General features: G+C 36.3%; 1 protein-coding gene across 17 annotated transcripts in view; it reads left to right on the top strand.

The window, feature by feature from the left end:
• The window catches only part of KDM6A (lysine demethylase 6A), a 155,554-nt gene that overhangs the window by 87,693 nt on the left and 42,498 nt on the right, over positions 1–25,363 (top strand). For 5 of the 17 annotated variants that reach the window (XR_010825789.1, XM_066979780.1, XM_066979777.1 and 2 more), the window contains exons 7-18: positions 5,072–5,126; positions 7,414–7,448; positions 9,658–9,723; positions 10,913–11,006; positions 15,886–16,012; positions 18,764–18,862; positions 19,234–19,453; positions 20,015–20,149; positions 20,594–20,749; positions 21,400–21,495; positions 24,067–24,171; positions 24,787–25,182. Coding sequence is in view for 16 of the 17 variants with exons in the window: in XM_066979780.1 (XP_066835881.1) it covers positions 5,072–5,126; positions 7,414–7,448; positions 9,658–9,723; positions 10,913–11,006; positions 15,886–16,012; positions 18,764–18,862; positions 19,234–19,453; positions 20,015–20,149; positions 20,594–20,749; positions 21,400–21,495; positions 24,067–24,171; positions 24,787–25,182 (1,584 nt within the window). In the remaining variant the exon portion in view is untranslated. The remainder of the gene's footprint in view (positions 1–5,071; positions 5,127–7,413; positions 7,449–9,657; positions 9,724–10,912; positions 11,007–15,885; positions 16,013–18,763; positions 18,863–19,233; positions 19,454–20,014; positions 20,150–20,593; positions 20,750–21,399; positions 21,496–24,066; positions 24,172–24,786; positions 25,183–25,363) is intronic. The other 12 variants (XM_066979786.1, XM_066979788.1, XM_066979836.1 and 9 more) reach the window with 7 other exon arrangements.

Here is a 25,363-nt window from a genome sequence, read left to right as displayed (position 1 = left end):
TTGATCTTGCCTGTAAATGATCAATTCAAATAGATTTTTTGTATATATAATTATTTCCTAAAGATTCTTATTTGTTAGCAACTTAGAGACATACTGCATTTATTAGGTAAGGAAAAGGCTGCTAAAGAATTAGAATTTATTGGGAAGTATGCATGAGTTACATGAATATGCATGAAATATTAAAAAAATTGAGACAGATGAACAGCTCAAAGAACCTATTTATACTCAGTACCTATTTATACCATCACTTTATTAGTCTTTATGTCTATATATATCTTTTAAAAGATTTTTAGCTATTGGGAGGTATTTCATGTCAACATGTAGCTGTTACAAACATATTGTTATGTCTTTTTCTCAATAATAAATGAAAGTTTATTTATGAAAGTGAAAACTGTTTTAAAATCTTTAAGTGCTATTTTACAGCCTTATTTTTCACATATGCCTAGATTAACATTTTTTTAGCTCACACATGTTAATTTGAAGCTGTATGTATTCACTTTCAATTATTAAAGAAAAATGAAACAGTCAAAATGCAAATAGATAAGAAAAGTTTAAATTTCTGAGGTCTACTTTTATCTCTGTAACTGTAGCAGAAGCTGATCAGGAACATTTACAGGTAAAAAGCAAAACAGATAAAGGACTTTGGCTATCATAAGGTGGATATCCAGGTATTCAAGCAGTGTACCTAAAACATTTTGCCAAAAGCAGGGTGAAATTAGGCAAAAGATTTTATTTTATTTTCTTAAATTAAGTGGATGGAAACGGCAGTTGGGAATTATGTTACTCTCTATGCCTTTGGAGTTTGTGTATGTGTATGATGGAGAAAAATATACCAGAAGTAAAAATACAGAAGTTTTTAACACAGCATGTCATTGTAATCCAGCTGCAGTGGAGTTATTAGCACAACTGACTGTGGTGGTAGATCACAATGTGTGGCCTACGGAGGGCTTTGTTTTGTTCTCTCGTACTTAGTTTTGCTTGGGTTTTTAAGGCATTTTGCAGTTTTTCTATAACAGGTCTGTAGGCGCATTTTAGAAATGTCATGATTACAAAGAGGAGTAAATGCTAAAACTGAATTTACATGCTATATGGCATCTTCCGTCATGGGGGGGGGGGGGGGGGGTCGGGGAAGAGAACAAACCACGTGAAGAGAAATAGCTGGCTCCAAAGTTAAGCGCTGAAGCTAATGAGTGTAGGTGCTGGAACACTTGTTGGTCTGTGGGCCTTCTCTTTGTGAGCACAGTCGGTTGTGTTTCCAGGCTTTCGAGCTCTGTGAAAAATGGAGCGAAGATTGGACAAAAGTGACTGTGTGCCTGTTGTATTCAAGCCTTCCCCTTCAAGACGAGCTCCTTCTGAACTCGCAAGACCCAGAGAGCAGAGCAGGGAGCACGCAGAGAGCTGCATGCACAGCTCGTCCTCTCCTGACCCTCTTCTCCCCAGGCCCCGGCCAGGCCTGGCAAATGGAGGCCTGGCGCTCTGCCATGGCTTATGCAAGGCTTTCTGTGCCCTACTTATCTGAACAAAGGCTGCTCTGAGGAGCACAGGCAGCACACCTAGGTCACATAGGCAGAAAAAGCCATCTCTTGACAGAGTTATACTGAGTCATGATGGAGCTTTCCCTCATGGTAAGTCTGGGAGAATTGTCAGGTTTCAAACGATGGCTCGCCATGCTTGCTAAATAAATGCAGAGCTGAGAGTTACTGAGCGCTTCTTAATGCCCTCCTAGAGAGCAGGAGGGTTTAGAATCACTGTCCTGAAGTCTCAGACTTCGATGTAGACAGAAATATTATTAAAAAAATCTTGTGAAAAGAGGAAAACAGGTCTTCCTGCATTGGTCATTTATTGATGAAAAAACAACAAGGGTAGGGGCACTTGCCTATAAAACTGTGAAGAGCTAGGGTGCTAAGAGAACTGGTGTTTAATTCTAGTAGTGAAAACATATTCAGCTGCTTAAATTCGTGTCAGTTTACTTCTATTTTCCTACTAGACCTAATGCTTTCATCAGTTATGTTTATGTGCAGTCCGCTGTACTTCTGATCCTTGAAAAGGTTACCTTCGCAATTGTTTCCACAATCAGAGGCAAGTCAAGGACTGGAGAGGAGACAGAGCAGGCTGTAGATAATTGTGCAATTACAGATGGCTACAAATCAAGGTATATTGTGACTTCGTCTGCAGCCCTTGAAGAGAGACTGTTACTTTTTAACATTCAGAACACTGCCTTCTAGGTAAATCCTCTTACTCAGGATTTGAATTTCTATAGACTGCTGTCTGCCTTGAGGTATTGTATGTCGTCTCTGAACTGCAGCGGCCTCTCCTGCATAATAACTATTTCACACAGCAGTAGCCAGCTTCAGTACTGCAATATTTGAGAGAGGTGCAGATGTTTGCTAGCTGCTTCTGTTTGTTGCAGAGATGGAAGTTGGAAATTATCACTATTCTTTTAATTTTTGGTGCTGGTAATTGTAATTAGTGGACCTGCTTCTGGCTGATAAGTTTTTATGTGTCGGACTGCATGCTTTTTTGTCTGTTTTTGAATACTTACCGCGGAGCTATGGATTATTTATCTAGCAAGAGGTGCAGGTTTGCTCGTGTCTGTGCATTTCAAAGGTTCTTGGTTTGAAAGGTTCTGGGCTGTCTGTGTGTTGCTTTGCAAGAATTGTTTAGGGCAAGTGGTTTGTTTTTCTGTAGTTACCTGCTTCAGATTATCCATTTCCTTATTCTTTATGGCTTTGTAAACAGTTCCAGCAGAAATCTGCTACATTAAGAAAATTTTCATAATGTGGATTTTGAAATTGGAAAGACAGTGTGGCATGAGTAGGAATTTAAATTTTTAGAAGGCATTGGTGAGTGTACTGCTTTTTACTGTACAGCACTGATATTTCTGGCATATTTAAATATTAAAATGGTTAGATTTTCTTGTATGGTTGCCTGCTTTCTCTCGGTGAGCCTCACTGCAATAACCTTTCTGCAAAGCTGCTGCAGAACAATTGTCAATCACTTCTCTTTACATCTGCGGATTTTTATAATAGCATTGCTAGGTGAGAACAAATCTGGTCCTTTCTGCTTTATCTTTTCATATTAATTGTTAATGACAGTGTAAGCTTACGCATCTGTGCAAAATGGATTTTGAATCATTTCAATCGGTATACTCAATGTACAGGCCAAAGTATACAGCTCTGTTCCTTTTTGCTTTCCCCTCCTTTTTTTTTTTTTTTTTTTTTTAGGAATAATGCGATATAATGCAGAACATCTTATTTTTATTTAGTCTTTTTTTTTTTTTTTTAACTTGCCTGCTTAGTAGAGTCACTATGGTAACAGACTAAAGGATGTCTCAGAGGCACACAAGCAGCATTGCAATGTGAGGGGAGATTTTAAGTTCTCTGTGACTGCTGAATACTAGAAAAAGGATCAGGCAAAGCAGAGAAATAAGCTGGTATTTGGTATTAATAAGCTATTACTTAATGTTTGTGCTAAAGTTAAAAAGTTATTTTACAAGTAATGTATACGTGAGTTCATTGTTTTCTGTACCCTGTTTTGGGAATATGTTGCTGAAGTTTTTCATTAAAAATTGTGAATTTGGGTTAATCAACTTGAGTTTGTTTCATTTTCTAAAAGCTGCTGTATATTACAAATGATGTTGATGTAAGTCAGTGAGGAGGTAAGCTGTGCTACTGCATGGCTCTGCTAATGAGGGTGTTCTTTTCTTATACTGTGCTGTGGATAATACATTAATTTTCTAATATTTTTTTCTGTTAAAATGTTTATAAATTTGGTGTTCTGTTAAACTCTTGAAAATCTTTGAGATGTGTCTATCTTTGAGATAGACATTATGCACAAGTTATTTATTAGGAGCAGGAGGAAAGCTATCTAGATGCTTGGAGTACAACAATATGGAAAGCAAGTTGCATATACATCTATTATCAAGGAATTACTTTTTTTTTTTTTTTTTTTTTCCCCAGCTACACTAATAAGCTCCTGATGCCTCCTCATATGGCATCCTGAACAGTGGGTGTCAATTTTGTGCTAAGTGGTTAAAATACCCTGAAGTATCAGTAACGTTTTGTGCATTCAAGCCACCTGATATTGTACTTTGTAGATAACTGTATCAACTGTAGTATGTTACATGCTGTCTCTTAGGTTCCTGTATTCCTAGGCCTTACTCTCTGGTGAATGGGTGCATTCATCCAAGTTCTCCGCTGCATGTGGGAATTTTCTGTGAAGTTTGTGGAAAAAGGGCATGGGCACTTGAGTTTGTATGCCTAGTCTATTCATTTTAACACACTTGATTACTTTTCAAACTGTAAATAGTGATCATTGAGTTGGTACAACACTTGTGAAATTGGTCACATCCAGGCTTTCTTGCAGATAACCTTTTTCTCTTCTTTTGCGTTCTCTTCTTTCCAGAAGAGTGAAATGCTTATCTCAGAATGTTAGAACACAAAGGTGTTTACAAAATTTTTCATAGCTCTTGAGGAAAAATGATCAAAAATAAACAAGCTTTAGTGTTTAACTGAAGTTAACCTGGTGGGGAGAGGGCATAAGAACTTACTAACTGCTATTGAATTCATGTTTTAATGTAGAGGTACTCATTTTAAGTGTGGTTTGACAAAAGAAAATGTTTAAAAAAAGGAAAAGAAAACCAAAACCACTCTTTTGCATAAAAATACTCTGTTTTTCTAGATAACCAAATTTGTAGCTTGATGTTGATCTTCATGAGGCTATGAGCTAGTAGTGTAACTTCATTCTCAGTTGTGCATTCCGTGGAAAACTTGATTTTCCAATTCTGACCATTCACTGATGCAATCATTCTTCCAGATGCTGTCTGTTCTAATTATTTTGTGAAGATGTCTTTTGCAAACTTGCATTGCTAGAAGCATTGCTACATGTTTACAACAAAAATTTTACTTTCCTCTAGTAAACACTGTTGAACAGAAATTGAAAATTGTTTTCTTTAAGCCATGTGGTAAAATATGGTATTTATTTTCAAGTATGAGTTTGATTTATTCTTAGTAATTTGTGAAAGTACTAGAATTACGTTGTTTGAAAATCAAATCATCCTTGTTTTTTTCAGCATTTTCAGTTAGCTTTGATTGACTGCAATCCCTGCACTTTGTCTAACGCTGAAAGTAAGTAACTTTTAAGTATTTCCATTTATTTTGTTGCAGATTAAAAAAAAGAAGTCTTATATATGCTCACAACTGCATCAGTTTTTAGTGAAAAAAATCAAAATCAAAAGACTCAGAAAATAGAGAGGAAGACTACAATACTTGCTGTTGTGAATGGAGACAGATACTCCAGTCGAATTGTGATTGTTTTAGTAAATGGAATAAGTAAAAATTGAGACTTTTACCATATTAACTGGTCTGATGCCTTGAGTTCTGGAGGCAACTTACTATTTGACTGTTAGTTCAGTTATCTATTTGTAAATGTAGTGTGTGTGCCATGGCTCGTATTTAATAGTTGTCATTTCAAACTTTGTGACATCTTGATAATGTCTTTTTTCAGCAATCACTTTAATGCCATTAAAATTTATAAATCTCATGTTCAATATTAGTTTTATGCTGTTGAACAAAAATGAGAAAATCATAATTTATTTGGTTTATTAGGTGCCACTATATATCAGTCGGTGCTGCAACATGTTAAATCTTTTAGTGTGGTATGATCTCTCATACTGTTGTATGTTCTGTAGGCTGTTACAGAGCATACTGGAGATATTTATCCCTAATTAGTGGAATTGTATGCAGGAATAAATGTATGTTATTCTGTGCTTTGGAGTCTGTAAGAATTAAAAGCCAGACAGTTTTTAAGGTACCTTCATGCTGCACTTGGTGTTGAGTTTAAGTTGCCTCCTAAGAGTAAGCTTAGAAGCATTAGATAAAATATTTAAAAGCATTTTTCTATTTCTTAATTCAAAGCTGGATGGAATTCTGAATATTCTGTCAGCAAGGGTAATGAAAGGGGTTTTGTTCACACGGGTGAAACTGCTGGCTGCTTCGGTATCAAGTGCCAGCTGTGCTACAAAGTCCTCTGCAAAGCATGTCGCTTATCAGGAGCAGGCACAGATAATTTTGTAAAATTATTTGTGGAATTCTTACTAGGTCAGTAGGTTTTTATTGTTTTCTACCAGCCATATCATTCCTTACTGTATTTCATGCTCTTTCTTACTGTTTCTCACCGACTTAATCAGTTTTCACTGTATCTCTGAATATTTGTAAGGCTTTCCTCAGCCTTCCCCCACATTCCTCCTGTGCCCCCAGGTTTATGTAGAGGTACGGCCCCACATGAGGGCTGCTTTGTCCCGTGGTGTTGGGCACAGTGCCTGGCAAGCACAGAGGAAGAGAGAGAAGAGAAACGAGAGGTACTTTAGTTAGGTTCTTCAGTACCACTTAGTGGAAAGGCATCAGGTACTGTCACATAAATGCTTGAGATTGCCCTAATCCCGTCCCTTCTATTTCTAAAGTGGGCTGTGTGAGTAACAGCAGTACAGTGACTGTCTTCCTAGCAGAAGTGTTTAAGTACCCAGCGTATCTTTTTATTTAGGCTGTCGCTAATGTGACATCTTTAATTTTTTTCCCCTGCATGGTACGGCTTTCTTTTGTAGATTTGCACTGAAAGGGTTTTGCTATGAGGGGGGGGAAAGAAGGAAGATTATTTTTTAGGTAATGAACTCCCTAAAACAAAAGCAGAGGTTTCTCTTTCATCAGTGCAGAATGAAGTTTGATGATACGGTGAACGTAAATGGGGGTGTTACGTGCCCTTTAGCAAAGAACACAAAAAGTTTATTAAAAATTGATTACAATTTTAGATGATGCATTTCATTCTGATCTGGTTCCTGAAATGCAGTACGGTGCCTTCTTTTATGGTGAAGGACAACACAGTGTATAGAGGGATCTTTTTCCCCCCCTTGTTACCCAGAGAGAAAACCTGGAGCCCCAAATTACCTGTAACCTCTGTGTTACACTGTTCTGTAGCTCTGAGAAAATTCTGTGCAATTGAAATAAGTTGAGCTTAGCTCAAGCCCAGATATTTTCTTATTTATTTCTAACTTGGTTATGTACAGCAAACATTACCTATATTATGTCATTGTGCATCTCTGCTTAAAGAGATTTTATTGCTAACTTTACTGAAAGGTTAATGGACTCTGCATTTCAGAATACAAATAAAATCCATGGACTGCCTTTCTACACTATGTTTGCAGTCTTGGTGCTTTGCTAGAATACACATTTGTTTTCTGTCAGTTCTGTTTTATTAAATGTGAAATATCAATGTTTACATACTGTTATATTTTCAAAATGTAGTTAGCCTTGGTTTTGCATTGGTAAATTTAAAACATGTTTCTCTCTCAATTGAAAAAAAATGCAATTGTTAATGTCATTCATTATGACTAATAATTTTGATTTCTCCCTCTTACAGTTCAGTTTCACATCGCCCACTTATATGAAATTCAGGTAAGCTTTAAGCTCTTTTTTATAATGAGTTATGAAGTTTCTAACTACATGATATGATCAGTCTGTGGACTTCAGCTGATTATAGATGCTTTTGTGAAGTTAGGCTCAAGTCTTCAGTCACAGAATAAGCTTTATTTACTTCTGTTAAGTTGAAAATACCATGCATGAGGACTCATGCTAAAGTGAAATAGCTATTTTATTAAACATACATTCACTAGTCTCCTAAGTGGGGTACAAAAAAAAACAAAACGTAACTTCGGCTAACATGGTAATATATGCTTTTTATTTTATTTTTTAAATAGATATATTGCATATAAATGTAAAAAAATACATAGTTTCTCATTTCATATATTTATATTGTTCTTGCATTCACACATGGTAAAGTCAAAGCAGATACCCAGGTGCCTTTTAAATATATTTGACATGAAATTTTCAAATTTAACTAGACATACGTGACAGAAGCATGTGAGATCCGAGGACAATAGCACATAAAGCTGTGTTATTAATTCTGTGTCGAATCCCACCGCAGAGTTTTTTAGATGGATCTTTTGGGAAATTACCAAACACTCACTGAGCTTCCAGGATATAAATAAATTAAAACCAAGCAGCTACTGAAACAGCTATTGTATATTTGTAATTTGACTGACTAGTCATATGATTGTAGGTTGTATACTCTCTTATCATGTTTATAGGTATAATATGACTGAGGAAGAGGTGTGACATGAAAACAAAAACTGTTGTAAATAAAATGGATGACACAAATTCTACATTTTCAGTCTATTGAAAAGTAGCTTGATAAAGTAAGTGCTGTCTTTTGATGGCACGGTGAAAAATGCCTTTAAGTAGGTATTTATTTATAAATGAAAGTTGTAGATTTGAACGAGGTATTTTCTTCTGAACTCTTTCGGTGCAGTAGAATATATGAATTTGGAAACCTAAATGACCCAAATCCCCCATCCCAAACAACCATTAAGAAACTTCCTGGACTGTTGTGGCTCTGTAACGCATTAGAAAGACTTTTTATTTGGCCACCAGCCAGATTTCATTTTGAGCATTGGAGCACATCTGACAAGTTTATATAACAAAGCATCCCCCACACGCTAGTTCTTTTGATCTGGCAGAATAAAACAGAAAGTAGAAAATCTCAGGTCGCCATGCCAGGTACCTTATAGTAGTGTGACCAATGTTACAAATACTTAAGCTAAGCTTTCTGTCTGGCATTTGTGTGCGACGGGGACTTGTAATGCAAGTCAGAGCCAAAAAGTTTCAGTGCATACTGCTGTTAGACTTGGTTTGCCTCAAAGTTCTCCTTGAGGGGTGTCTTCTTTTCTGGAATTTGAGAAACTTTGTACCATGAGGGGTCTTGACTTGATTCTGAATATTACCTTTGGCACAGCAAAGAGGTGTTTTTGGAGTGAGGCTGGATGTTTGGTTTCTTCTAAAGGACATAGTGCTACAATTCTGTGAACCCTGTGATATATTTGAAAATTAGCTCCTCTCTAATGCTCGATCAGAAAGTTGATTCATTGTGAACAAGAGAATAGCGTGGTGCTGATAAGAACTAGCCATGGTTTTTCTTGGTGTTTAATGCTAGTTTCTACAACTTGATCTCTGGCAGTGAGTTCCTCCAGCTATTCAGGGTACTAGCTCCTACAGTTCCTAAAGAAAAATGGTGGTGATGATGCTGATCTCCCAACCCCTATTTCAAAGACCATCTGTGATGCAGCCAAATATCAAGGATGCGTACTCTGATCTTTGGAATTAAAATATTTGAATAAAAGCAAATTATGACAGTTTTCAGTAATGTTTGAAGGTATATATATATAAACAGATTTCTAAATGGTAAATAATACAACAAATAACAAAAGTAAAAAATATTCTAGACCTGGAAAAGTCCTATTAGAACTATCTATTAGAACTTTCTATTAGAACTATTAGAACTATCTATTAGAACTTTCTACATCCTTCCAAGTATGCAAAAATCTTTTTTCCAAGTGCAGATCCTAGTTTTACTAGATACTCTGTTTTACATCCAGATTGCTGCCCCTGCTGTCATGCTATACGGTGAACTTCTGTTCATTTGCCTATCCTTCATAGTCATTAACTACAAATTTTGTTCCCAATGCTAAATTTAAAATTTTTTCCTGATTGTTTTTATTTTGCTAGCCATGGATATTTTATTTATTTATATTATTTGTTTTCTTACCAGTTGTCTGCATTTCATGAACACCAATTAAAAACCTTTTCTACCAACTTCCCCTTGTTCCATTTGAAAGTATGTAATTGCTGCTTTAATTTTTCTTCCTGACTAGATTAAGGTTTTAAAATCAACAAGGTTGTCTATTTTCTTATCAGTTGTCCCTTTTAAAACAGCAATAGTCAGTACTGTGTTCTCTTTGCATATAAAAAAAAGTAACTAAGTCGCAACGATTTGCATTTAGTTGGCCCTGTTTATTTTAATATGCTCTTCATTTGTTTGCCAGAGTGAGGTCTGATGTTGAATTATCTGAAAGTATATTTTTATTTAAAAAAATAATATATATATATAGTATAGAATTTTTGGAAACTTAAAAAATGAGTAAATTACCAGTTCTAACAGATTTCGACATTTGTACCTTCTAGACTTCTATGGGAGAGGAGGAACAGAAGAATTAAGCATTTAGAATAAGTTCACTTTAAATAAATTATTGTTAAGGTAACGTGAAGATAAGCAGATGAAGACACTTACCAAAAGATAAAAAATAAAAAAATCAAGAATTCTTAACCTTTAATGTGCACACTGTTCCAGAAGTTAATAAAGACCATGATTCTAACCTAGGAAATGTGTTTTCTGTTTCAAGACCTGTTCATATAGGGAGTTGAGAATTGAATGTTTCCATGCTTTAAGCACGTCCAAACTATATGGCAAATAATAAGAGTGCATGCTGTCATTCTCTAGGCATAATCTGTGGATATGTTTTAATTCTACGTATGGTGGGACTCTTACCATACAACAAATAGATTGGAAAGGCAGTTCAAATATAGCACAGAGAAGGGAGATGCAAAATTATACCAGCCACCAGTTACTGATGATCTTCATTTCTGTTATGAATTTCCTGGGAGTAATTTGTGTAGGTTCTTTTTTCAGATGTAGACTCACAATCAAGCATTCCCCTTAAAAAGCAGTATGTTCGTTTTAGTATAAGAAGCATAATGCATGTGTGAGGAGCTGACCAAATTTAATAATTTACAAATTTCCCTTGAATATTTTAAATATTTAATTTATATTAAATACTATACGGAAGTTATTCTCTTAACATATATATACGTCACTCAGGAAAGCTTTCATATGCACTGTATGCAAGAAAAAAGTTCTAGATTTTTTTTGTCAATGTGTTTGTGTGCTGTCAGTGCTGTGAAATCGTTGCTATTGGTTATCTATTGTAAGCTTTATGATTAATCAATTTACTTTTTTCCTTTTGCAGAGAAAGTATCACTCTGCAAAGGAAGCTTATGAACAACTTTTGCAGATCGAAAACCTTCCTGCACAAGTAAAAGCAACTGTCTTACAGCAGTTAGGTATGTAAAATCAACTTTTATTTTCCTGTGTTTCTTTTTTCTATCTTTGCATTCAGCAATGGTGTTTTAAGGCTCCATTTCCAAAGTGAGTCTTAAACACTGAGTATCATACATGAGTTTTTCACCCAAAATAGAAAGCATAACAGTAGATAATTAAGAAAATAAGAGAGAAGGGAAATATTTTAATTAGACTTACAAAATTAAAAAGCTCTTAGACTTGCTGCAGTATCTGTGCTACAGGTTTTGGGCAATGAGGGGGTGATCTTTCAGAGCCAAGAGTACAGTAGTTAGAATTCTGTATTCTTTGAATTCTGAATTCTGCCTCGGGGAACATCCCTTGAACAGCCAGGTTAAGGGCAGTAAACCAAAATACTCTTTTCTGCTGCAGAATAGAAGAACACTGCGAATGAAAATTTTACCTTTTCTTTCTTCATAATTATTAGTGTTTAATAAAAAACATGGCTCTTCTAACTAAAATTTTATCATCAGATTCCATAACAGAAGCTACCAAAACAGTGAAAAAACACTACCTTTTAAAATTTGTCATCTCCCATATTTATAGAAAGCTGATAAATCATTTGTAGACAAAAACTTGTAATGGGTGGGTAGAATAAATTACATTTGCCCTATATGCCTTCTAAAATAGAATATTCTTTCCAGAATATTTTGTTAAAATTATTCAATCCAGTGCAAATTCTTCATTCACTTTCTCCATGTTCCTCATCTAATTTATTATTCCAAATATTAATTTAGCCTGCTTATGCCCATCTCTTTTTTTTTTAATTTTTTTTCCCTTCACACAGTGGTTTTTTAATTCAAATTAGTACCTGGTACTAAGTTATGGCCACAATACTTTTTTTTTTTTTTTTTTTTTGTAATTCTGGTTGTGTATGTATTTGGAGTGGGCTAATTTGTTTAGCTTTTGATTTTTCTATGTGAAATAACAAATGAAACTGCTGGAGTCTCGATGCTGATCTTCTTGTCACATGACAGCGTTCCTTACGTTCCAGTATCCCCTTTAATTTTTTAATTTTTGAATTTTTTTTTCTTTAACTTGGTACTATCCCACCTAGTATAAATTGTCAGCAGTTTCATCCAGAACAGCTACACATAAAATCAACAGGAGATAGACTGCCCAAAATAGCTGACCAATGCTTTTTCAACTCTGTCTGATACGTTGCTAGACTAGAAGCAAAGGCATGGTTGTATTCACGAAATCATACCGCAGGTCTCTGTGCTGTCAATCAGAGCAGTGCTGTCTAAAAACTGGATTCACTTCCCCTATTCAATCAGCATAGGGCACCTGGTTGTGATAGTGGGGGTAGCTTCTATGTGGAGGAAGGGACAGAGTGGTTTTAACCAGAACATTCAAGGAACAATACTGTGTCTTTTCCTCTTCGCTGCTAATAGTCCTGTTTATCAGAGTGTGGTGTTTATCACAGATCTAGGTTCTAGCAACTGATAATAAAACACCTCCTAACAAAGCATGGTCTGGGTGGTACAGTGCTGCTTAGAAAAAATAATAGAAAATACCTGCCATCTGCCAGAATGCTACTGGCAAAAAACAATCAGAATGTATTTGTATTTCTAGATCGAACTTTTTTTAACTGTAACAGAAAAATTATTTTGGCATGAAAATACCTTTTGTTTATTTTCCTTAGCTAGTTAATGTTTATTGAGCAAGGAGTGAAATCTAGGGAAGTTCAGATGTTGTTTGGGAGAATTATTAAAAACTTTGCTCCCGTTGCTGTTCTCCAAAACAGGTCATTGTGGAAGAGAAGCTTGTGATTCTCAGAGAAATATGTATGTGTTTGAGCTGATGCGTGCTAATTAGTTCCGATAGATGTAACGGGAAGATCTGTGCAGTTGGATAAGAACAGTTTGTTTCTTCTTTTTTACCACAATTCATTTGCTTTCCAGACAATAATTCGTTTCACCACTTTGCCTAAAATTACATTAAATAAGGACAGCCGTACCAGATGAGACTGAAGATCAAATCTGTCCCAGTATTCTTTCTCCAATTGTAATTAACAGTTGCATGAGGAGGAGTGTAGGAACAATGTAAGCATCTGCTTTTTCCCAAAGCATTCTCCCAAGGACTTTTATCTGGGGGCACTCCTAGGAGGTGTCTGTATAATTGGATGAGCCATTGTGAGATACTAAAATAGGGAAGAGGCTCGTCTCTTCAGAGTCTGAGATTATGTTTTTCAGGGAAAAAGCAATTGCCATAAGTTCAGCATGAGAGTGATTGATAGGCATAAAACCAACTGAAGCATGAGCCAGGCTGGAACATGTTCTTGCAGAGGAAACATGGTTATTTGTTACAAATTACATTGTAAAGTCCTGAAAATGAGCCTGGAACCTGGACAAAATCAGCATTTTTGATTATAATGCTGAAAAGATCCCAGAAGTAGAAGAGCATTCAGTATTCTAGTTGACAATTTGAGTTAGGTCTTGCAAAGGAGAAACTAGACAGTTTATCAAGGTTTTTAGATTGCCATCTTTCTATACGTTCTTCCATTTTATGCATGAGGAAAAGAGAGATCCAGTTTCCTTTACCTATGCTGTTCTAGTAGAAAACTTTGTTCTCCCTCTCCTGCCTTCTGCTTTTTTCACCTCCCCTCAGGTAGGCAGATAAAATCAGGAAGCAACACTTGGTTCAGCAGTGAAACTAGATAGGCTTTGGTAGTTCTCATTTCTGTCTCCTAGAAGTAGATTCTTGTTTCTTATCAGTGAACCTCAGTAAAGATCTGAAGATACAGCATGTTATCTCTCAGTCCGGCCAGGTTCAGGTTAAGTATAAAATAGACATCACCAGACAACACTTCGGAAGATTTGGGAAAATGTTTAATGTCTGTTTTAACCATGTTTAGACTTTCTGAACTATTTATTACCTTTATCTCACTGGGGCTTGGCCTACCGCTTCACCCGATACATTTTATCTTTACTATACAATTGCGCAGGTGCATTCAGATAACCACCCTCACATAAACCTTTTTCTTAGAGCATGAATATTTGCTATATGCTTAAGAACTTCACTCACCTGGGATTTGCATAAAAATTGTGTTTTGTTTATGAAGTCCATGAAAGAATGTTGTGTATGTTATGTATCTCTGCAAAAATGTCTGCTTTTTTTTTTTTTTTTTTTTCCCTGATGGGCAGTGTTTTGACTTGATCCATCTTCAGACAAGATAAAGTACTCTTTTGTCAGCACTGTAACCGCTTGACTTCTAACCTGGTATTTCCCGCAGTCCATGAAATATTCAAACTTAACCTTCTAACCACAGTTTCCATGCGGAGACTTGGAAACTTCTTAAAACACCTCGAGCAAATGTTGTTCAATAGATAGAATTTTCGCCTAGATTGCCTTTTTTTTAAAGCCTGGAAGTTTGCCTTCTGTTTGCAGAAGTGTCACTGTGACTGTTGATAAACTATAAGCGCATGGAATTGAAAAAAAATATCCAAGGTTTGCATAAACTGATACAGCATTTCACAAGGGGTCATTTTTGAGCAGGGTACTATAAAAACAAAGGGACGGTCCGTTGTCATATCTTAGAGTTTACAGATGTTTGGCAAAAAGCAATGGGTTATCAAGACAAATGGGGGGAGATTAAGCAAACAGCAAGACATTATTGACCAGTGTGGTAGGCAGAGACTTCAGCAAGTCAGCGGCCTGTTACAAAGGACTTCCTTGTACTTGTGATACTAACAGCAGTAGGATAACTTTGTGACTGCTTAAAGGGGATTCTTCTCCCACCTGCCTTGTGACAGGATGAGGGGGAATGGGCTAAAGTTGCGCCAGGGGAGGTTTAGGTTGGATATTAGGAAGAACTTCTTTACTGAAAGGGTTGTTAGGCATTGGAATGGGCTGCCCAGGGAGGTGGTTGAGTCACCATCCCTGGAGGTCTTTAAGAGACGTTTAGATGTAGAGCTTAGTGATATGGTTTAGTGGAGGACTTGTTAGTGTTAGGTCAGAGGTTGGACTAGGTGATCTTGGAGGTCTCTTCCAACCTAGACGATTCTGTGATAGAGGCAGATAGGAAGAAGCTTAAGTAGATGATAAAGGAGCTTTATTTGAAATGGTAACCAAGTCTTCCATCATTGCTAGAGCAGAGATGTACTTTAATAGCATGTAAAAGATGTTTTGGGGGCATGGATTGCAGAAGGCTGTTAAAGTGGAGATAAATAATTAATCTGATGTAACTAAAAAAGGGAAGGATATGGAAGGGTGTCGTGTGGTCAGGTGAGAAAATAAAATGATCTTTTTGGCAGAATTTGGTATGTAGATGAGAGGTGATTCTCTTCGCCAAGGTAAAAGGAAAGGATGTTGTAGTGATGAAGATCAAATGACAATGTATGAAAAATTTAAGTGGAGATACGGCATTTCTTACCAGTGTTCTGTTGGGGAATGGTACAAATATATAGGATGAATATCAGCATTTAGAAGGAAAGGGTAAACTGATTATAATATACAGATAATAGTTATACCACCATTTTCCCTGTAACATTTTTCACAATGACAGTAAAGGTGCCTCTGTTCAGAGAAGAAAAGAGTTAACATTTTCAAGTTAACTTTTTATAGAAGAAGATTGAGTGGTTAATAGTTATGCTTCTAACCTTGTAGAAAATACTTTAAACAAAAATGTTTTAAAACCACCTGAAAGTAATTTTCACTCTAGGTCCTTTCATCTTGTAATTTTAGTATAGAACATAAAAAGTAAATTTTAAAAGTTTCATTCATAATAGTGTATGTAAGCAATAGCATTGTTTCATATTCCTATTTTTAAAGAGGAACTAAAGCTGTCAATATCCTGCTGTGCCAAAGCATTAAATAGTCTTGGAGAATTTCACTTCTGCCATTTATGGATTCTTTCTGTAGGCTGGATGCATCACACCGTGGATCAGCTTGGAGACAAGGCAACCAAGGAAAGTTATGCTATACAATATCTCCAGAAATCTCTAGAAGCGGATCCAAATTCTGGTCAATCCTGGTATTTCCTTGGAAGGTGAGAGATGACTTTATAGACACTCTAACTGTATTTGTAGCTTCTTTGAGGATACTGATCATTAGGAGTTATCTTTTATGTTGTCCTTAGCAGCTTTGGAGGAAAAATGAAGGGAAAAGTTGTATGTATCTACTGAAGTCTAATTTTCTGGAAAGTGTGTAGAAAGACAAGGTGCAGACATACTTGGGATGAATATAGATTAGAAGTTGAAATTAATTATATTACCTAAGTGGTCCTGCTTTTCTTGTAGTTGTTATTCAGTTTACACATTTACACTAATGTCAGCCTCCCCTGCTTCTTTTTACTTTTCTGATTATTCCCTGATTATTTTTTGTCAAAATCTCACTTCTAGTCTCAATCAATTTCAGCAGTAAAATACAAATACTTTTTTCAGGTATACATTCAACTGCAAACAAAATAGATTACAACTGAATGTTAGGCCAGGATAGCTCAGGTGGACCAATTTTAATTTCTACTTATGTGTTGTGTTCATCTCTACTTAAGCACAGCATTTTTCACTTGAAAATTAACTCGCTCCAAGATGTAAATTCTATCAATTTGATGACTCTTCTTGGTCTCCTTTTAAAGAAAACGGGTGCTTTATAAACATGCCAGCAGTAACTCTTGGAATATCTGGGTTTGGGAGAATAACAATCCAACTTCCTTTCTATAAGCTCGAAAGCATTGAGGACAGTATAAGTCCACATGTGAATGGGTCAGTTCTGTTGAGAAATACATTAAATAGAAATTATGCAGAAAGAAAATTAATATACTAACCTCAGTATTTTCCAGCTCACTTTCTTGGAGGTTCTTGTGAAACACAACTAGAACAAACTGTTTTTGTCATCCTAGTTACATTCCTGCAGCTGGTCCTTTAGGACAGGGCTTTTAAACCAGCAGTCTGCAGGCTAAGGGAGGAGCACAGGAGCACAGTGTGTGTGAAGGGCAGAGGGTTGGAGTAGGAGTGGGGAGAAAAGGGAAAACTAGCCAGGGATTGTCTGGCTCATCTTCTCATCTGCTGGCATAAAAACCTGCTTTTTCTTTTTTCCTCTGAAGTCCCATTCCACGTGGCTAGAGCTAGTTGGTTTCTTACACAGAAGCAGGGCACAGCCAGGGCTCTGTGGAGTATTGTGGGCAGCTGCTGTGCTCTTGCTGTGCCTAGGCTTTAATGTGGTTGGGGTGAAACCTAGGGCCATACAAATGAGGGTGAGGAATGGAGGAAAAGGGGGAAGAGAAAACCTAGTGGAAGTGTCCCTTGCACTCTACAGGGAGGACTACACTGAAATGTTTCTGTGCCTCATTCTTCCAATCCATATGCTGGCAGGAGAAAAGGGGAGTAATAAGGTTACAGGGCTGGTCTGTCTGCATTTGCTCTTCCTCTTTTTCTCTCTCCCTGTGTATTCTCTTGTGCTATTTCTTCCTCTTCTGGCCTTCCACCAAACTGGGTAGCACGTTGATTTAAGGCTAGTTTCCTAGATACCTTGCAAAAAATATACCACCACCACATCTCCATCTCCACCCCTCTCTAATCCACCCCCCCAAAAAAAAAAAAAAAAAAAACCAACAACAAAAACACAACACCACGCCACCCTTTTTAAAGGTTTGTTGGGTGCTTAATGTTAGTGTTATCCTACTTGGAGTCTTTGTGTATCTGTTAATCAGACAGATTTCAACATGCCTATTGGAACTTGGGTTAGACTGTGATTAAAATGATCTTCTGAAACATTGTGTTGAGATTTAATGGGTCTTTTTAGACCAAGTACCACTAGGTATTAGAGTATTTTCTAGTGAGCCTTAAGAATATACAGAAGTGTAGCATGTTTCATAGATCTTCACCTGTACTGATTTGCTTCGACATTATTTTTTACTAGAATAAATTTTCTCTTGTTATTTATCTGCTTTGAAAGCTGTGAGTTCTTTTTCCAAGAAGGAAACTTACTACAAACAACATAAGGAACAGAGCTATTGTAAACAAACCTAGTAAACGCATATGCATTTTTAATATTTTATTTATTTGAAGGTTTTCATTTTAAAAAGGTAGGTATATTCCCTGTGGTATAATGGTAGTTCTCTTTCAAGACCTGATATTTCTGCTTATAATGCCAGAATACCTGTGAAGTTGTAGTATATGCCTAATATTCAAGTAAAAAAACACAAAAAAAATCCAGACAAGCAAGGGTTTTTTTAGAGAATGTCTTGGTCTCTGTATGTAGTAAAACTGGTATGTTGTTCATTACTTGAAATCTTACTGAAATATGAGAAATGCATAAAAGAAACGTACAAGGCAGTCAAGGACCATCTTGATTGAATTAGTCATTATCTCTTAATGATCATGAAACACTCCTTGGAGAAGATGATATTTTATTACAATAAGTTTCATGAAATAAGTAGCGTAATTGTTTCTTTAAAATGCTGTCTGTACATAAATATTTTTCCTATTGACCACTGAGATACTGTAAGCAAAACAAATGTAGCTCTTCAAACTGTAACGTGACTTCTGCTTTCCTTATGAATGCAGTAAGCTAGGTTTTAAACAGCTCTGGTGTACTTCTCAAATAAACAGTTTGTAATATATGTTGACAAAGAAATTTGAGTCTGCTTGTGCCCAGCGTTCAGAAACAGCAAATGTTTGGATTCATCTAGATGAGTATGTATTTGCATGATTTAACATTTATCAGACCAGTCTTGGTAAGCCATCCTCACTGATTAACTTCTTTAAATATTACCAAAGTTCTTTTTTTCTTCTCCCAGGTGCTATTCAAGTATTGGGAAAGTTCAGGATGCCTTTATATCTTATAGGCAATCTATTGATAAATCAGAAGCAAGTGCAGATACATGGTGTTCTATAGGGTAAGAATGAAACAGGGTAATACAGTGAAATTCAATGCTAATGCATATATATAAATGAAGAAAACCAGCTTTTTAACTCCTTTTTGCTCTCAAGTGGACCATAAAGCTTTTTTATTTCTACCATTGTCATCAGATTTGTCTGATTTGATGTTTAAATACTATGTTTATATTTGCTTTCTCAATTTTTAAAAATAATGAATATGCTTTGCGTATGAGCTTTGCATGTTAAGATTTTGTAAAAATGTTGTTTATGCTTATTGCTGTGCTTTATATAACAGCAAAGTTTATTAAGGGCTGTGGGGTGGATATGTATATTTCATTGTATTTTGACTTTGTTATTAATTCTCAACTTCACTAATCTTTCTATTCAGTGTGCTGTATCAACAGCAAAATCAGCCTATGGATGCTTTACAGGCCTATATCTGTGCTGTACAATTGGACCATGGCCATGCTGCAGCCTGGATGGACCTAGGCACACTCTATGAGTCCTGCAACCAGCCTCAGGATGCCATTAAATGCTACTTAAATGCAACTAGGAGCAAAAATTGTAGTAATACCTCTGCACTTGCAGCACGGATAAAGTATTTACAGGTAAAGCTAAAGTTTTAAGAAGCGGGAAATACTCTTCCAAATACATGTCAGAGGGGAGGGGCGGAGTAGCACGCAAATCTAACTTGCAGTTGTTTGTGGTGTGTATAACCTGTTTTCATATGTATTGTAAGCATATCATAGCCTGTAATATTTTATTTCTTCATTTTTAAGTGAAATTTAATTCCTTATAAACTCTATTTCGCACATTTAATTAATGCATACTGTTTTACATCACTTCACTTTTTCTTTGTATTGTCTACATTTTTAAGTTCTCATAACGTAGAGAGAGAACACACACACACTATCTTTCACTCTTGTTTGCAATTTCAGAAAAAAAGAATTATGAGACCTCTGAATCCAGAGCTCATCTTTGTTCTGATTCTCACAAAGGTTTATATTCTGGTTACCCTCTTTATACTTAGCACCTTTCTAAAACCCCAAATTTTAAATCTATCCTCTCTTTTAAGACATAATTAGCTACAGCATATAGGAAGATTTCATGGACTTGCTCTTACTAAAGTAGGCTTGTGTTAAATTTGCTTTTTACATAATTTTTCCTAGGCTCAGTTGTGTAACCTTCCACAAGGTAGTCTACAGAATAAAACTAAATTACTTCCTAGTATTGAGGAGGCATGGAGCCTACCAATCCCCGCAGAGCTTACCTCCAGGCAGGGTGCCATGAACACAGCACAGCAGGTGAGAAGTTGGGTTATGTTCTGCAGGTGCCCAGCTTTAAGGGTTCTTTACAATCTGTAGTGGTCAAGCTTATTTTATGGAGTGCAGGACTGGCTTTTATTAATGAAAAGCCTTTGATTTATTTGCAAAGGTATACTAGATCGAGAAGTAGCTCCCTCTAATACGGGAGAAAGATGGGGGTACCAATTTAGAACCTTTGTGGATTTTCATGATTTTAAAAGATTTCATCTTAAATAGAAATGCTGCAGTGGTTTAATAATCCCTTGAAAGGTACACATTCCTCCATTGATGACCATATGGAAACTGATTTTTCAGTTTTTGAGATCGGCTTCAGAATATCTGCTCAGCCCTTTTAAAATATGTGGGCTGTTAAAATATGTAGTTTAAAGGAAACAACTACGAATATATAGAACCATATTTTTGTCTTCCTTCTGTGATTCTTAGGCTTGTAAACCTCATCATCCAAATACTGAACCTGTACTAGGCCTCACTCAAACACCAATTTCACAGCAATCCTTGCCACTACACATGATTCCTTCTAGCCAAGTAGATGACCTGACCAGTCCTGCCAAGAGGAAAAGAACATCTAGTCCAACAAAGGTATATATTCTGATGAACTAAAGAGCCCCCTACCAAAATTCTATGGAAATATGCACTAAAGTGATGCAGCATGCACAGAATTTGTGCTGTAAATTTCAATCCTTTGGCATCAAGGTGGGGAATGTTTTTTTAAAAATTTTAAAGAACATTTTTCAGTGATATGTTTAACAAGGAGGTTACAGTTCAGATAGGAAGTGTGAAAGGGCAATGCAGATTGCTGGCACTATACTACAATCATAGTTGTATAAGTGAAAAAATAAAGTCGTAGTCTGATGATAGAGAGGGAGACAACCATGTCATCCTGTCTATTGCCTTTGCTTATATTTAGAATTCAAGTGTTTCATCATCATGTAATAGTGTTATAGTAGATAAAAGTATTCAGTTTTAACGCTAGTGTACCTTTAAGTTAATTGCATAATTTGATTTGATTGTTTCTCATGGTATTAGGAATCATTTACTTTTTCCTTTTAACTGCTGTGGTACTGTATGGGAATGGTAGAATGAGGTTTGGTGTTCTTTAGTATATTCTCTGTGTATATTGCTATTCTTGAAACAATGACTAGTTTTTTCATAAGATAAAATCTAGATATGAAAAAAATGATGTTAACCATTTTGAAAGTCAAGCATTTTAACATAATGTTTTCTCTCAGAATACTTCAGATGTTTGGAGCAGTGGCCATACAGTGTCACATCCTCCTGTACAACAACAAATTCATTCTTGGTGCTTGACACCACAGAAATTACAGGTAAATATGTTAAAGGGTCAGAAGCTTTGATTTTTTTGTTTTTCTTTCTTTCTTTTGAGAAAATAAATACTTTGAGTTTCACATTTCTGATATTCAATGAGAACGAATACACATCGTGTTAGTATTTATGGATTCCCTATGGAATCTGACAGATTAGCTATATAATGAAATCATCTTCAGTAGAAACTGAAGGTTTACATTGTTTGAATTCTATAATGTAAGTAGGAACATACAGTAATGCTTTTTTCTTAGGATGTTTTAAAGATAGATATGAAAATTGTGACACTTGTGAGCCAAGTGAATTTTGCTTCTTGGTGTAGTGTGGGAGATACTGAAGGAGGTGTAAAAGCATCGTAGCATCCTCTTTTTCCTGTCAGGTAGCTTCACGTATCAAACTGCATAAACAAACTTGCACATTCTATAAAATGTGATTATTCAAATCAAATTTAACGTATTTCTATGAAATTTTTGTTTTGGAAATGTTGCTTAAGGTCTTTTTTGTCACGATGCTTTGTTGTTTCTTCAGTTCATTAGGGCTTGCAGTGAGCTTCAGCAGGAATTTCTGATTTTGAAAATCAGGCATAGCTGGAAACTCTCACCCATGTATCACAGATACTGCTTTGGATACAGGGAAAAATAAAAAGGAATACAGTGCAGAGACAGAAGGCATTCTGATTGACTGAGCAGTATTCCCCTTAACACCCAATATAGATCTTCAGCTGTTTCTTTATCTGAACAATGCCAGCTGTACAATGCTGCATAATTTTTCCTTCCCTTCCCTCCATCTTTCACCCCTCACTGCTTTAGTCTTCCCTTATCTTCTGCGTTTCTCTCTCTTCATACATTCTCATTATTTCTGTCTGCTTATTTGATGTTCTACTACTTTTTCAACTTTTCAGGCATTGTTAGTTCTGCCTTTTCCAGATCCAACTTCATCATCATTAAGCGGCATAAGTAGGCTTCCCTAAGTATGGGATAATGGATTTGCTAGCAATAGTTTGACAAGGTTCCAGCACACACAAATAGGAAAGCCAGGAGGATATGATGCAAGGTGAAAGTGAATAAAAAGTTTATTATGTGTTCTAAATCAGCCTTTTGAAAGTGGCACCTCAGAGGCTGGGTACAGCACGTAGCATGTCCCAAATGGCCCAGCTAACAAAAGCAGGTGGGGAAAGGGCTGTGTGGCTGCAGAGTCGTCTCCGGGGCTGCAACATGCCAGTGGAGGAGGGATGGGTGTTGGTTTCACAGAGCTGATGGGCAGTAAGAGCACCGCTGTCCGCAAAGCCTCTGTACCCATAGCACTGGAGGGGAGCGCAGACTTGCCTTTACTGGCACTGGGACTAGGCCAGTCTTTCTGATGCCTGCTGCCCTGTATAGATGTCTTCTAAAACAGCAAAATAACAACTGCAGAACACAGTTTTTGGCTTCTGTTTATATGCGCAGTACATATACTCCCATGGAGACCCTGTTTTCATCTCACAATCGCTTATATAATTGGATTGGTCTTATTCATTGCAGTGCCTCACAGAGGGACTGTTAATCCAGGGAGTTCAGCATAAACTTGTCTTTAACCACTTTTTCATACAACCCTGGATTTTTTAGAAACACATTTTGCAAATATGTTTCATCAAAGTAGAATGAACCATATTTCATTTAATACATTACTTCCATTTATGTATTACTAATACAACATAATCAAAGCAAAGGAAATTAGGATGTAGAAAAATTATATATGCAGACCTGAAACCAGCTAAAGCAAACCTGATTTGGTCATTTTGATTTTTTTCCTTTTTTCCCCCTTTTATTCTTTTTTTTTTGAAGGGACTTAAAATGATATAAAATAATTCAGTACTTAAAAACAAGAGAAATATCTGTATGTCACATTTTGCATAGTGCAACTTTTGACCTCCATTCCACACACATATCTCTTTCCTTCTCAGATAGCTCTTTTGTGTTCCACAGCTTCAGCATTTGTCGTACTTCTTTAAAGTATTCTTATTGGTAGAATAAATGTGTGTGTTTCAAAGGAACACAAAAATGAGTGCTTTTAGTAATAAATACTTAAATTTCAGTTGTAAATGAGTTCAGTATTGTATCTTAAGATACCGCTTTCTGCAATTGTTATATAGTTTTCTGAGTTCTTCATATATTCTGGAGAAGTTTTAATGTGTGACTATAGGTTGAATTGGCTTTGTACTGAATGACACTAATAAAAGAACAGGACGATACAAAGATAGTTAAAAACATAATGATAATAAGAATTCCATATAATCATGCTTTAAAGTAGTTTTCTTTTACGATACCAGTTCACTTAATTTTATGAAGTGATAATATTATATACTCAAATCATTTTGAAAGTCTCTGTAGTTTTAGTGACTGCTAATAAGGTTTCGTTACAGAATAGTATAAGGAAATACGTCTTAGTCTGCATTAGAAATCTTGATCATGTTTTCAGCTTTGCACATCTTGCCTTCATTGAAAATGCTTAGTAATGTATGCAAGAAAGTTATTAAAACTTGCACACAACTGTAATGATTCTGAACTGTACTGTTGGTTTGGGTTTTTTTCCAGCACTTGGAACAGCTGCGTGCAAACAGAAATAATTTAAATCCAGCACAGAAACTTATGCTGGAACAGCTGGAGAGTCAGTTTGTCTTGATGCAGCAACACCAGCAGGTGAGAACAAAAATATTTTTCTGTTCTAGAAAACTTTTATTGATGATGGTGTCTGTTGTGTTTCTTGGATTCTTAAGAATTTTTATTGTACAGAGTTCTCATGCCCTTTACTACATTACATTGTCATCTTTTTTTTTTTTTTTCGTATAAAGTTTAATTGTGGCTTACTGGTTGAAACTTAATGGTTTTAGTTGTGTTTTATTATAGGGCTACCAGAGAATGTAAAACTTTTCAAGCCACACTTTCAAACTAAAGTGAGTGGATGCATCTAAAAGCAGTCTGAGTTGAAAAATACTTATTTGTATTAAGCCATATTACAGCATATCTCTCCTGCTCTCATTGTTCACTTCTTTCTCTCTTAGTGTCCAACTTTAGCAGTAAAATGCTAACACTCAAACTGAAGAGCCTAGAAGAAAAGTGTGCCGATAGCTTTACCTTAAAATTCATTCAGCGCATTTGTGAGCATGAGTCATCTTACTTCTCAAAAGCAACTGGGAAGATGTCAAAATCAATATAAAGCTGAAGCCATATGCGATAAAATACACAAGCCTTGTATGATCCTTACTTCTTAAATTCTGTAACTAATGTTCTTGTGCTTTGTTCATCTTCCGTTAGATGAGACAAACAGGAGTTGCACAGGTACGATCTACTGGAATTCCTAACGGGCCAACAGCTGATTCATCACTGCCTACAAACTCTGTCTCTGGTCAGCAGCCGCAGGTTGCTCTAACCAGAGTGCCTAATGTCGCTCAGCGTGGAATCCGTCCGGCCTGCCCCGGGCAGCCTATGGCTAATGGACCCTTTCCAGCAGGCCCCATTCCCTGCAGCACAGCAAGAACGCTGGGTAGTACAGACACTATTTTGATAGGCAATAATCACATAACAGAAAGTGGAAGTAATGGAAACGTGCCTTACCTGCAGCGAAACGCACTCTCTCTACCTCATAACCGCACAAACCTGACCAGCAGCGCAGAGGAGCCGTGGAAAAACCAACTATCTAACTCCACTCAGGTATGCAATTCCAGTTTACTAGTACAGCATGCTAGGAAGGCGTAATAAGCAAGTCGCCAATTGAAGTCTCTCATTTGCCAACACACGTTTTCTGTTTCCTAAAGTTGATGACATGCAAGTCAAACATACAGTGGGTTAAACCTACCTGTTGCATTTTGTTGTTTAAAATATATGCATTAAA

The sequence above is a fragment of the Anser cygnoides genome, chromosome 1 (genome assembly GCF_040182565.1).
Source record: "Anser cygnoides isolate HZ-2024a breed goose chromosome 1, Taihu_goose_T2T_genome, whole genome shotgun sequence".
Classification (NCBI taxonomy): Eukaryota; Metazoa; Chordata; class Aves; order Anseriformes; family Anatidae; genus Anser; species Anser cygnoides.
This window is presented reverse-complemented; position numbering and strand designations above follow the sequence as displayed.